Below are 12,405 nucleotides of genomic sequence, written 5' to 3'. Positions count from 1 at the left end.
ATTTCATAGTTTGGCGCAGAAGGGCACAACCAGATCAAAAAGCTTAAGAACTTCTGTGCCATAGAGCATCCATTTGCCCACTGTGGGCCTCTCTATCACACCAGCCCACCCCGGCGTGATGCTGAGTGGAGCGCAAGACAGCTGCGACGCTGTTAGTAGACAGTGCTTCACGGAAGGGAAATTATTCCCTGACGTTGGCATATAGAAGCAAGAACATTGATCGGTATTCCTGGAACTAGAGAACTGCTGACGCCCTTTGAATATAAATGGTCCACTCTTCTCCAGAGCATTTAGGAAACCCTAATGGCTCTGATGGCAGAGTGCTTTGAAGGGACTGCATAAAGGGCTTCAGGTAGGATATGACATTAAGACTCAGTGACAGAAGGGGCATGGCTGCCCTCTTCCCTCCGCCGAGACCTGATTAAATTTTGGGATGGAACCTTTCTTCCCCCGTTTGCTGCTCAGCCTTTCCGTTTTTTGCTCTTTGCAGTTTGCACTTGCGTGGTCCACAAGCGATGCCATGAGCTCATCATTACGAAGTGTGCTGGATTAAAGAAACAGGAAACTCCCGACGAGGTAAATATTTATAACATTGAAATACTGGGCTTTCTTCACTGCCATCCCCACCCTCCACTGCCTCCTCTGTGGACCCCAAGAAAACCCTTGTCTCTCTGAGATCTTGTTGCCTTCTTTGTTGTGTCGATCAAAAATTCAGGGAGTTGTCCGTGGCCTTCCAGCATGAGGCACAATCTACAGAATGAGCGCGGCTCAAAGTCAGTTTTATGTGTGTGGATATTATGCCAAGAGCTGTGTGATCCCCAAGCTAAAGCCCATGAGGAAAATGTGAGTTCTTTTATGTCATTATCTCATCGGAACAGCGAAGTGGCTAACTGATGTGTCAATGGCTCCACGCAGCTTGTAAACAGTGAGAGAGACACAACACACAAGCAGGAACCTTGTCTTTGTGAGGTGATGGGAGAATGGAGTGGAATTAGCAAATCCAAGAAACACTTAGGAGGCTGAAATAACCACAATAATAGTAATAGCTGGCATTCATTGGGAACTTACCATGCCCCAGTTTAAGCACCTTATCATATATTATTGAATCCGCTAACAACCTTAATGAGATCAATGTTGTTACCATGTTCATTTTACAACAGAGAGAGTAGAAGCGTAGAGTAGTCAATTTAACTTGCCCCAATCACACAGCTAGTGTGTGGAAGAGCCACGTTCAAACCCAGGCAGTCTGTTCCAGAGTCTGAGCCCACCGCACCACGTTGTCTCTCAATCTTAGAAACTTGTGTCAGATTGACTGTTAGGGAAGTTGCTAGGGATAAGGAAGCAGGAAATTCGATGATGAAGCCAGGTTTCTCCTAACCAAGCGATTGGGAGAAGAGTGGTACCACCAAGAGATGAAACTTTTTGGGGGGAGATGACTGTGTGACTGTAAGTGTAGGTGTTATCTGTGTTTTCAACAGTTGATTTCAAAGGCATGCTTTTAACTCTTGGTGAAATTAATAAATATTGTGTAATCATAGGCCATTAGAATTAGGGGTTAGAGAGGGAGGCCCTAGGTGGGTTTATAATCAGCTGGGTTTATAATCAAATGGATTTATAATCTGGCTTCTAAAAGGAGTGACTTATGGAGACTTTCTACCTATTTCTTAAAAATAATTCAACCAAATGACATCTTGACATGCAGAGCATTTCCCACTTTTCTTTCCCTTTGCTTCCACCCCATCTCTGGAAAGCAGGAAGGGACAAGGCTTAGAGTGAACATTCCGGGTCCCTGAAGGGCAGAGAGCCCAAAGCAACAGTTATTTGCAGGGGATCTACTGTCATGGTTGAAATCGCAAGTCACCATCATCTGGGGCACCTGATACCTGGTCTGGGATCTTAACCCAAAGTATGTTGTTGCCTCATTACTACAAGTAAAGGAAAGAAAGAGATGGCTTGCTTGCTCTCTGTCTTTGTTTCCTCCTATGGACATTCCATTGAGCATGTGTTAAGCACTTCCTGTATGCCAGGAAGCAAAGAGGAATACACGATTCCTGCTCTCAAGGATCTCCTGGGTCTCATCGACTGTGAACCTCTGCAGGTTTCTAAAGCTCTTTCACATCTCCTTGGAGGGAGTCCTTGTGAGTCCAGGCCATGCAGATTAGGGGTTTGAGATTTGAAATGCCCAGACCCCGCTTAATCTCTCGTTCTCCTGACTGTCTTTCCTGGTATATTGAGCAGTGAAAAGAAGTTACCAATGAGATATGTTCCCAAACTTGGCATGCATCCCAAGGGAGATAAATTGTCGGGGACTGAGGAAGGGGGCTTCAGGTTTCTTAGTCTGGTGGAATTGATTACCCATCCTGGTGCTCACTGAGGCCAGTCTCCTTTAGCACTGGGGTATCCCTGGCCCATGAGGGTGATGGACGTGCCCTCTGCTGGGTGCAGCACTGCTGGAGACCAACCTTTGAGATCACTCCTTTGTGTAACCACCTGCAGCATGATGCATGTACACACACGCATCATACATACACACACACGCCAAACACATGTAGCTCTAAACACCAGACGTCTAACGTCTTTCTATTAAAAGGTGCTCTGCCGATGGGCTCCTTGGGACTTTTGCACTGAGAGCTCTTGGTGGAGGCACTCACCCTGTCTTGTGTCTCTGTGTCTTAGCACTTACCACTCAGACCCCTCCCCACACTTTCAGGTGTGGTACCCAAGGAATGCTCTCTCTTTGTGTCACCTTACTTCTTTTCTTTGCTCCCTCTTCATTTTTAATCTTCCAGTTCTGTCTTTCTGCCCTTTTCTTCCTCCGCTGTCCTCCCTGTTGGTCTCATCACCCCTCTGTTTGTGAGCCTTCCGCAGTTGGAGTGTGTGTGCATGTGTGCACCTCCGTGCAGGTGGCCTTCGTGTTTGTTTCGCAGTCTGTCTGATTCTGTGGCATGCTCGTGTGTGCTCCTTCATCCTCCTCCCACTGTTCTGTGATATCCTGGAGTCCTTAGTGGTCACGACTGAGGGTCACACAGCTCTCCCCGCCACAGACTGAAACTCCTAGTCACCTGGGACACTTCGCCACCTCTTCACCCTTCTCTGTCATCCATGTCCCTATGAGGCAGCTCCTGCGAGACCACGACTCCATTCTCAGGACAGATCCTCCATATCTTCAGCATTTGTGGGAATAAAGTGAGCACAGTGATCTCCTATGCCCTTCGGGGTGAACAGGTGGATGTAGAGTTGACATGACTGTACTCACAAATAGGCACACTTAAGCGGTGAATCCCAGGAGGGGTGGGCACAATTGTTTTCAGTAAATCTGGGAATCTTGTACAAGGGCAAGACCCTAACTGATAGCCCATGCATCTCAAGCAGGGATCAGTAAAATTCTGGTCCAGTGGAAGGATCGGCCATTCCTTGTTGCTGGGTGATAGGGAACTTGTTATGAAGTTGACTGACCCTCAGCGCGTGGGTGTGTGCGCAGGCATGCCTCCGTGTTTGTGTTCAAGTCCGCATCCACATCCATGTCCGTGTCCAGTTCTCATTCCCCCTGCTTTGTCTCCTATGACCTTTCACTCATCGGTCAGCAGTGAGCCAAGCACAGCTTCTTTGCTGCATGTTTTCCACTCCTTGATTCCCACAGCAGCAAGAGCAACTTTCTCCCCAGGCTGTAGGGTCCCAGGTGATGGTCCCCTGCCTGTTCTGAGAGGGACCTGGTTTGTGCGGCTGCTCCAGTAGAGACATGGTGGAGAGTAGCTCTGTGGAGGGATGAAGAAGACCCCTGATGACCCCTTGCTTCTGTGGCACACCTAATGTTTCCTGCCTCTTTCGCCCCTTGTGTCTCATTGACCCCACAATCCTATGACATGAGGTGGCATAGGGGATGCCATCCTCATTTGCCTCATGAGGGATTAGAGGCCCCAGGAAGTCAGGAAACTTGCCTGAGACCTTACAGGTAGTTCGTGGCAGACCCGGGCCTATAGATCAGATGCCTGGACTTCTTTTCCCTGTCCCCTCCTCATCCATCTTGCCACCTCCTCTTTATCCCTTTTAAATAATCAGTAAGTGGCAGCATAGTGCTTTAAAAGCCTGGGCTCTCAATTCAGACTTGTGGGCCTTGAATCCTGGCGCTGCCGCCCATCTTCTTCTAGGCACGTTTCTTAATCTCACTGTGCCTTAATTGCCTCATCTGCAAACTCAGGCTAATGCTGGTGCCTGCCCCATAGGGTGGTGATGAGGCTGAACTGAGATAGTGGTGCCTGGCCTGTGGTCAGCACCGAGACCTCAGTGCCCTCAGTGATCACCACACTGGATTAGCGCTCTGCATCACAATTGTTGTTTGTCCTACCTGATAACCTACAGTTTCCACGGCTGTGCTGGGTTCTCAGGTCTTTACAGAATCCTGCGTCCACCATCGAGCTGCCAGAAGACTGCCCCGGCGAGGCTTCCATGCACAAAGCAGCATTGAAGGCACATGGTGGCATCTCATTAATGGTCAAAATGGTCGAAGTGTGAGGTGCACATTGAGTGCTGTGTGCTGTCAGAGTTAGAGGCCTGAAGTCCTGAAGGGGACTGCGGGGGCTAGATGCCTGGCCTCGCAAAGTCAAACAGAGCAGCAGAGAATGGATCAAGGGCATCAGGCACAAAGGCCCAGGGGCAGGCCCACCCTCTTTCTCAGGGAAGCTTTCAGATCCAAGCTAGGGCCAGCTGCCTACAAGGACCATGCCTTCTGGGAAGGAAGTTCTGTAGGAGTTCCAATGATAAGCACTCCTGCGTGCGAAGGAGCTTGGCGGTGACCCTGTGTTTTGCCGTCCCTGCAGGTCGGCTCCCAGCGGTTCAGTGTCAACATGCCCCACAAGTTCGGTATCCACAACTACAAGGTCCCCACCTTCTGCGACCACTGTGGGTCCTTGCTCTGGGGCCTCTTGCGGCAGGGTTTGCAGTGCAAAGGTAAGATGCTCCGTGCCCTGCCCTCATCCCCCGCACCCGTATGCTCCTCTTGTCTCTTCCTTTTAAAGAATCTTTGTCTGTTTTCGTAGCCTCAGAAGTATTGGGTTTGGTGGGAGGACTGAGCACAGACCCTTGTTAAGCCCTCATGAGTTACTGTGCACATTTGTTAAGCGATCTCTGCACATAGACTGTCCAAGGACCTCTGTAGAGGGAATGCTGAGGAGGAAGGCATGATTCCACCTTTTCTAACAAGTGGGGGAGACAAGATAAGTCTATACAAAAATAGAAGTAATTTAAGGAAAAGATACATTGGAGCAGAAGGGAAGAAATATTTTTGGAATTAGGCTGTGAAGTAGTAATAGATATTTTTCTGTCACCATCCGTGGTTCCGAGCTTACTCTTGGAAGAGCCATGCTAGAATGCTATCACATAAGACATCTTATTGATCCTTCATAGGCCTGTGACATAGGTGGTATTATCTCCATGTCCTCTGTAAGGAGACTGACGCTCAGATATGTGTATGTGTCACACAGCTCGGTAACAGAAGTAGGGTTTGAACCTTGACTCATGAATCTTGGATTCCTTCCTCTGTTTCCTGCTGTCCTGTCTGAGAATTATCTTCTGCTCAAATGGGCATGCTAAGTGACACAGGTAACAGCACATAATATGGGAATATGGGAACATACTCTGTGGGCCTGAATAGAGTGTCCAGTTTCATAAGCTGGTCCAGCCTGCTCACAGATTTGGATAACCATGAGCTGTTGGCCAGGAATGCTGCATGGACATTATTTAAAAACAGTGTTTTAGGGGCTGGCCCCGTGGCCTAGTGGTTAAGTTTGGTATGCTCTGCTTCAGTGGCCTGAGTTTAGTTCACGGGCAGGGACCCACACTGCTCATCAACAGCTGTGCTGTGGCAGCAACCCACATACAAAATAGAGGAAGATTGGCACAGACGTTAGCTCAGGGCCAATATTCCTCAGCAAAAAAACAAAACAAAACAATGTTTTATTATTTGTGCTGAATGTATGATTAATAAATTCCTGTTGTGGAAAAATTAGAAAAAGAGGTAAAATATAAGAAGGAAAACTGAAGCCATGAACAAATTGATCATTGGAAGGATCCCAATGAGAAACCATGAGGATTGGAAATAAGTTAATGGCTGTAGTGGAAATAAAGAGGAAGAGACTAACTTAAGAGATGTTGAGGGGTAATTTATTAGATGTAGTGACCAGATCTAACTGGGAGGATAGTGATAGCATTCACTGAGCTAGGGACCACAACAGGGGCTACAAGGTTGGAGACAAGGTGGTAGAGTTGAGTTGGGAACATGTTAACGCTGAGGTGCCTGTGGGAAATTTACATGGAGCTGTCCAACTGTTGCACATTCCCATTAAAACTCAGGGGAGAGGTCTAGACTGAGCGTTTAGACTTGGGATTTGTCAATGTCTAAGTACTAGTTAAAGCTGTAAAGTTGATGTCATCCCCAAGAGAAGTACCTTGAATGTGAAGAGAGGAGGTAACGCCTTGGAGTTCAGGTGAGGAGGGTTACCAGCATCCAAGAATGAGCCTATAAAGACCGTGGGAGGGAAAAACCTCTGAGGTAGAAGGAAAAATATCAAGGAATGGCATCATGGAAGCCAAACAGTACAGAGTATAACACAAAATTTAAAAGGAAGTGATGAGTGTTGCCAAATTCTTCCAAGAGGTTCTTTAAGGTAAGAAGTGGAACATGGGGTTGGATTTAGCAATGAGGAGCCACTAGTGACCTCAGCAGGAGCTGTCTTGGTGGGATGGTGGGGATCGTAGTCCAAAGGCAGAGGCTGAAGTGAGAATGGAGGGTGAAGTATTTTCAGAATGTTTTATACAATCAGGAGAAAGACAATGGAAAAAGAGAGATTAATGAGCCAGGAAGGAGAGGGGACCATTCATACAGCGGGAGCAGAGGAGGGGAGGGCCTTGGGGAGAAAGATGAATGCCCCTCCTCCCAGATGGAGGGGAAGCCTCAAGACAAGGCCTGGCTGCAGATACCTTTGCTATGTCAGGGAAAGGAACTCGGGAGGAGGTGAGGGGCCAAAATGATCCTATAAGTTCTGAATCTGTTGAGAGCATTGCAACAAGACTTCCCTTATTTTCTGAAACAGGAGATCCTTTTTGAAGTTGAGGTGAGGAGTGGGGTTGTGGAAGGCATGAGGAGGAGGATGAAGGTTGGAAATAGCTGTTGTTGGAACTGGGGATGACCTGACCTGGGACAGGAGGAAGTGCTGACTGTTGACACATCTGGTGTCCTGTGTGAGCTCCCCAGACATTTAAATCTCCCTTTCTAGTATTCTAGCACGTGACCATGAAAGCAGCAGGTTCTGCCGAAATGCTTTTTGACATTAAGTGACATTAAAACAAAGGAAGAGGCAGAAAATAATGGAGCAGGAATCTCAAATGTTTCTGCAGAGGAGTGATGCATTTTTGGAAAGTTAAGTGGGGTTGCTGGGAAGCATAGAGCCTGCCTTGGATGGGACTCGGATGAGGCCATGTCTGGTTTTTAGTAAATATATTAATTATTGATCTGTCTAGGGAATCCAAATGAAGATACCATCATCTCATAAATATTTATATTTTAAGAAAGCAGCCCAGACACCCAGACGTCGCTGCTGGGGCTGTGGGTCCCTGGATGACCCTGGGAGAAGGCAGGCCCAGGACGGTGTATTCAGCAATGTTTTGGCAGGAAATACTCTCACGCTTGCTCAAGTGAAGGATGAGGAGAATGAGGATGCATAGAGCAAGGATACCCATTCACAGAATCCGAGGGGAACGTGAGGGAGCCAGGCCACACAGAGACGGGAAGGTGAAGCCTGTTCGGAATTTAGGGCCCCCAACAGAAGTTCCCACATCTTCCCTCTCCTGTTCCTCTCTGATCGTGGCCTGGCTGTTTTCCCCTTGGTCCTTTCCTGCTCCCGCTCCTTCTCTCTGTCTCTCATTCTTTTAATTAATAAACTTAATTTTGTAGAGCAGTTTTATGTTCACAGCAGAGGGAACAGAGATTTTTCCATGTACCGCCTGCCCCCACATACATAAAGCCTCCTCCACCATCAACATCCCCCACCAGAGGGGTACATTTGTCACAACTGGTGAACCAACATTGACGCGTCATCATCACCCAATGTCCATAGTTTACATTAGGGTTCACTCTTGGTGTTGGACATTCTATGCATTTTGACAAATGTATAATGACATGTATCCACCCTTACGGCAGCATACAGAATGGTTTCAGTGTCCCCAAATCCCCTGTTTACTTTTGATTCTTTCTCAACCTTAGGTCTTTTTGCCCCTGAAGACCCCTTACCCTGTGGAAAGGGTCATGGCTGGAAGAGACCAGCATGGACCAGGGCAGGGACCCCTCTTGCCCGGGTCTAAGCCTGGTTCTGCTCCCATGATTATTTAGAAAAAGAAATCAAGACTTAGTGACCTGCTATGGGGTCCCAGAACAAGTCCCCATGGAGCTAGACTTGAACCCAGGTAGTCTGGCTCCTGCACCTGGCTCTAATTGGGAGCCTTCAGACCTTCTCCTATTTGGGAAGACTCCGTCAGGGTTTCACCTTTGCTGGATCATGCTGGGGTGGCCTCCCAGGCTGGAACCCCTGTTCCCTGGTCCTGGTGGGGGCTGCTGGTCTGTGGCTTCGGTTTTGTTGCCCGACCCACTCCTGGGAATAGGTTCAGGTATTTTCACTGAAACAGGTTTCTCAAGAGCTAGGGTCTACAGAGGAGGATCCATGAGATTGTCCTGGTCACTCTCCCTTCAGCCTAAAGTTGCCTGAGTCACATAGGTTCAGGTGTTGAGTATGTACTCTGCTGGGAACCATCTCTCTGTCGGCCAGGTAGAGGGCATGTAATTACCCCCATTTTACTGGTGGAGGATGAAGAACTGGAGAGATTGGACAACATACACAAGAGGATACAACCAGGGACCTGCGGGGACCCACCTTTGTTTGCTGGGCTGCCACCTTCCTGCTCACAGCCCAGACAGGCTAGACCCTTGGAGGATGCTCACAGACATTTGTTAAATAACAGCTCCTTGGGGCCAGCCTAGTGGTGTAGTGGTTAAGTTCACGTACTCTGCTTTGGTGGCCCGGGGTTTGCAGGTTCAGATCCTGGTCATGGATCAAGCCGTGCTGTGGTGGCGACCCACATACAAAATAGAGGAGAAGTGGCACAAATGTTAGCTCGGGGCCAATCTTCCTCATGAAAAAACACAATAAATTTAAAAAAACAAACTGAGCTCCTTAATCAAGGGCAGAAAAACAGTGGTACTAAGTAAGCAGGCAAAATATGTCATTCCTCTTTTGTCTTATGATTCACGTGCCTGCAGAGTCTCTCTAAGTCTCTCTTCAGAGTCTCTCTGAGCACCTCAACCACTGTTCATCCAGAAATTAGCTTCAAATGTTCAAATATTAGTGTCACTAAGTCGCCGAGGCATTTGAATCCTTTTTGTGTTTCACTTCATTTTAACTGTGCTGCTCCCTAACCTGACCTTCAGCCGGACCAGTGAACCTCTCTGGGGCTCTTCTGCATCTTTGTTTTATTTTTCCACTGATGCATGGAATCAGCACCCCCTAGAAGTAAAGGCTCCTAATACCTTATGATTTTTGTTTCCTTCTCTAAAGAAGATGTGGGGTTCTCACCTGCCCTGTGGCCTGCCCCCCCGACCAATTTCTCTTCTGCCTGTGATCACATTTTTGGCACAGCTGCCCTGAAGTCATCAGACACGGAGGGGCAATTGAACAGAAAGCCAGACCTTTTTACACAATTCACAGTCTGCCCTACAGGGACCCTCAGAAGCCCTGTTTTTGCCCCTGTCCCCATCTTGTGGGGCCCCTGTGCCTGTCTGTCTGCTCTAGTTGCAGCTCTGTGCCAAGGTGAGGATGAGGTACAGTTGGGAAAGGTCTGGACCTTGGAGATTCCTGAAGAAACCGCTTCCTGGCTTCCTGTCTCTGCCTGAGATCTCATCTTAATAACCACTGTGATCCGAGGCTGCTTTTGTGGGCTAAGGGGCAGAGTGCCCTTAGTGTACAGGAAGTAATGAAGAACAGGGGCCATTTTGCTTGAGGACAACCCCTTAGGGGAGTCGTGGCCTGAGATCCCAGGTTAGGAGTTGGGGAGCTGGTCTGTCCTGGTTCTGTTACTGACGTGGTGACCCTGGGCTTCCTTTTAATCCCAGTGCCCTCCTGCCTTCTGAGGACTGTCATGAACAGAGTGGTCTTCGCTGCATAGCTCGTCGAATGGCTGTGCAGAGCCATAAAGATAAGAAAAAGGAAATGTGGAAAGGTGTCCTCACTTCTTTCCATTTTTAAAAAAGTATTTTGAATATTTAAAAAACAGTAGAGACATAAAAAAGCATTTTTATTCTAATTGTCTCTGAAAATGTCAGTCCTTTACTATTATTTTTTAACAACTAGGCTTCTTGTCATCACTTAAATTTTACTTGTATTTTTAGAATTAAAAAAAGTAATATGTAAATAATTCTCACTGTAAAAGATTCAAGCAAGATTTAAGTATATGTATGAAAAATATTAAAGTCCTTCTTTATGTTCTCTTTCCATGTCCATCCCCAGACTTAACTGCTGCTAACAATTTGCTGTGGGTCCTTTCAGGCCTCGTTGTGTGTGTTTGCTGCATGGATACTTACACACACACACTCACAGACACACACGCACACTGTATTAGGTATCTGTTTCTGCATAACAAATGACCCCACAACCTGGTGGCTTAAAACAACCAGTGTTCACTAGCTCAGAGTTTCTCTGTGTTATAAACCTAGACACAACTCAGCTGAGTGTTTCTGACTTAGGCTCTCTTATGAGTTCTCAGTCAAGCTGACAGCTGGGGCTTTGGTCTCGTCTGAAGGCTCGTTTGGAAGAGCATCCCTTCCAAGCTCACTCATATGGCTGTTGGCAGCCCAGGTCCTTGCTGGCTGTTGTCTGGAGACATCAGTTCTTTGTCACATGGGCCTCTCCATAGGGCAACTCACAACATGGCAGCTGGCTTCCTTCAGAGCAAGAAAGCAAGCAAGAAAGTGAGAGAGGATGCCCAAAACAGAAGCCACAGTCTTTTGTAACCTAATCTGGAAAGTGACATCCTATCACTTTTGACATTTTCCGTTCCTTAGAACAGAATTGCTACAGCCAGCCCACATCCAATGGGAGGGAATCACATAAAGGCATGAATCCCAGGAGGTGGAGATTATTGTGAGCCATCTTAGAAGCTGCCCACCTCTACATCCACCCCCCACAAATGTGACCACCTTCTCTGTGAGGACTACCCTGACCACCTTTTAAAAACTGAAGCTCTAATCTCTTATCTTCCATCACATTCCTCTGCTTTTTTTTTTTTGGTCTACAACACTTATCACCTTCCAATATTCTAAATTACTTATATATAATGTTTATTTCCCTCCCTCCTCATCAGAGTGTAAGGTCCATGAAGGCAGAGGGCTTTTTGGTCTGTTTTGTTCTCTACTCTTTCCCCAACTTCAAGACAGTGCCTGACATATTAGCATTCAGTAAATAGTTAATTAAATCTGCATGCATTGTTCTGCAATTTGCTTTTCCTACGGTATGTCTTGGAGTATTTCCAAGTCTGTGTATATAAGTTTACTTCATTCTTTGTAATGGCTGCTTAATAATCCACATTATGGACATACATTATTTAAATATTGCCCTCTTGATGGACGTTTACTTGTTTCTGTGTCCTCACTATTTTATGCTGCTGCAAATACCCTCATATATGCATCTTATGCATATGCATGAGTGATTATGGAAGAGAGGCCCCCTAGAAGTCCTGCAGTAACTTTAAGCTGTTGTCTTTTTGTGGTTGAATCACATACGGCGGGAATTACATCAGGACACTTTTTGTTTGTTGTTAGTTTCTTTCTAAATAAGTCATGTTCACTGACGGCTTTACCTTCCTTTGCCTTGACATTTAATTTTGCATGATCAGAAAATGCCTGTGTTGTGAGTTTAGGATTTCAGTCACCTGTTACCTGTTGGGGTCTGGCCTGAGAGTTGGCATTTAAGTATTACTAATTTCCATAGAGTTAGAATACAGCGAATGGCATGGTCTGCTGGTTTGTGCAAGGCCTCATGGAGAACTTGGAGATAAAGCATCACTTTAGCTTTCTAGAAACTTACCCTCTACTTGGGCATTCATCATAACAAGTTAAATAATAGACAGTAATTCAAGCAGCGAGTCAGAAATGAGTGTGAGTAATTCATGAGCAAGAGAGGCCAGCAGGACTTGGGGGGTCAGGACAGGCTTTTTGGGGGAGACAGGGCTTGAGCTACACTTTGAGGGAGAAGGACATGGAAAGGGAGACAAGGGAAGATGTTTCAGTAGGTCAACGGTCTACAAGTAGAGGGCAGGGAGGGAAGAAGCAGTTCAGTGCTGAGGGCTGAGATGCCTCAGGAGTCT

General features: G+C 46.9%; 1 protein-coding gene across 3 annotated transcripts in view; it reads left to right on the top strand.

The window, feature by feature from the left end:
- PRKCE (protein kinase C epsilon) overlaps window positions 1-12,405 on the top strand; it is a 496,436-nt gene that overhangs the window by 308,875 nt on the left and 175,156 nt on the right. For all 3 annotated transcript variants that reach the window (XM_014833277.3, XM_044772359.2, XM_070512147.1), the window contains exons 5-6: window positions 491-576; window positions 4,818-4,947. In XM_014833277.3, coding sequence (XP_014688763.1) covers window positions 491-576; window positions 4,818-4,947 — 216 coding nt within the window. The remainder of the gene's footprint in view (window positions 1-490; window positions 577-4,817; window positions 4,948-12,405) is intronic.

Source organism: Equus asinus, chromosome 6, assembly GCF_041296235.1.
Source record: "Equus asinus isolate D_3611 breed Donkey chromosome 6, EquAss-T2T_v2, whole genome shotgun sequence".
NCBI classification, from domain to species: Eukaryota; Metazoa; Chordata; class Mammalia; order Perissodactyla; family Equidae; genus Equus; species Equus asinus.
This window is presented reverse-complemented; position numbering and strand designations above follow the sequence as displayed.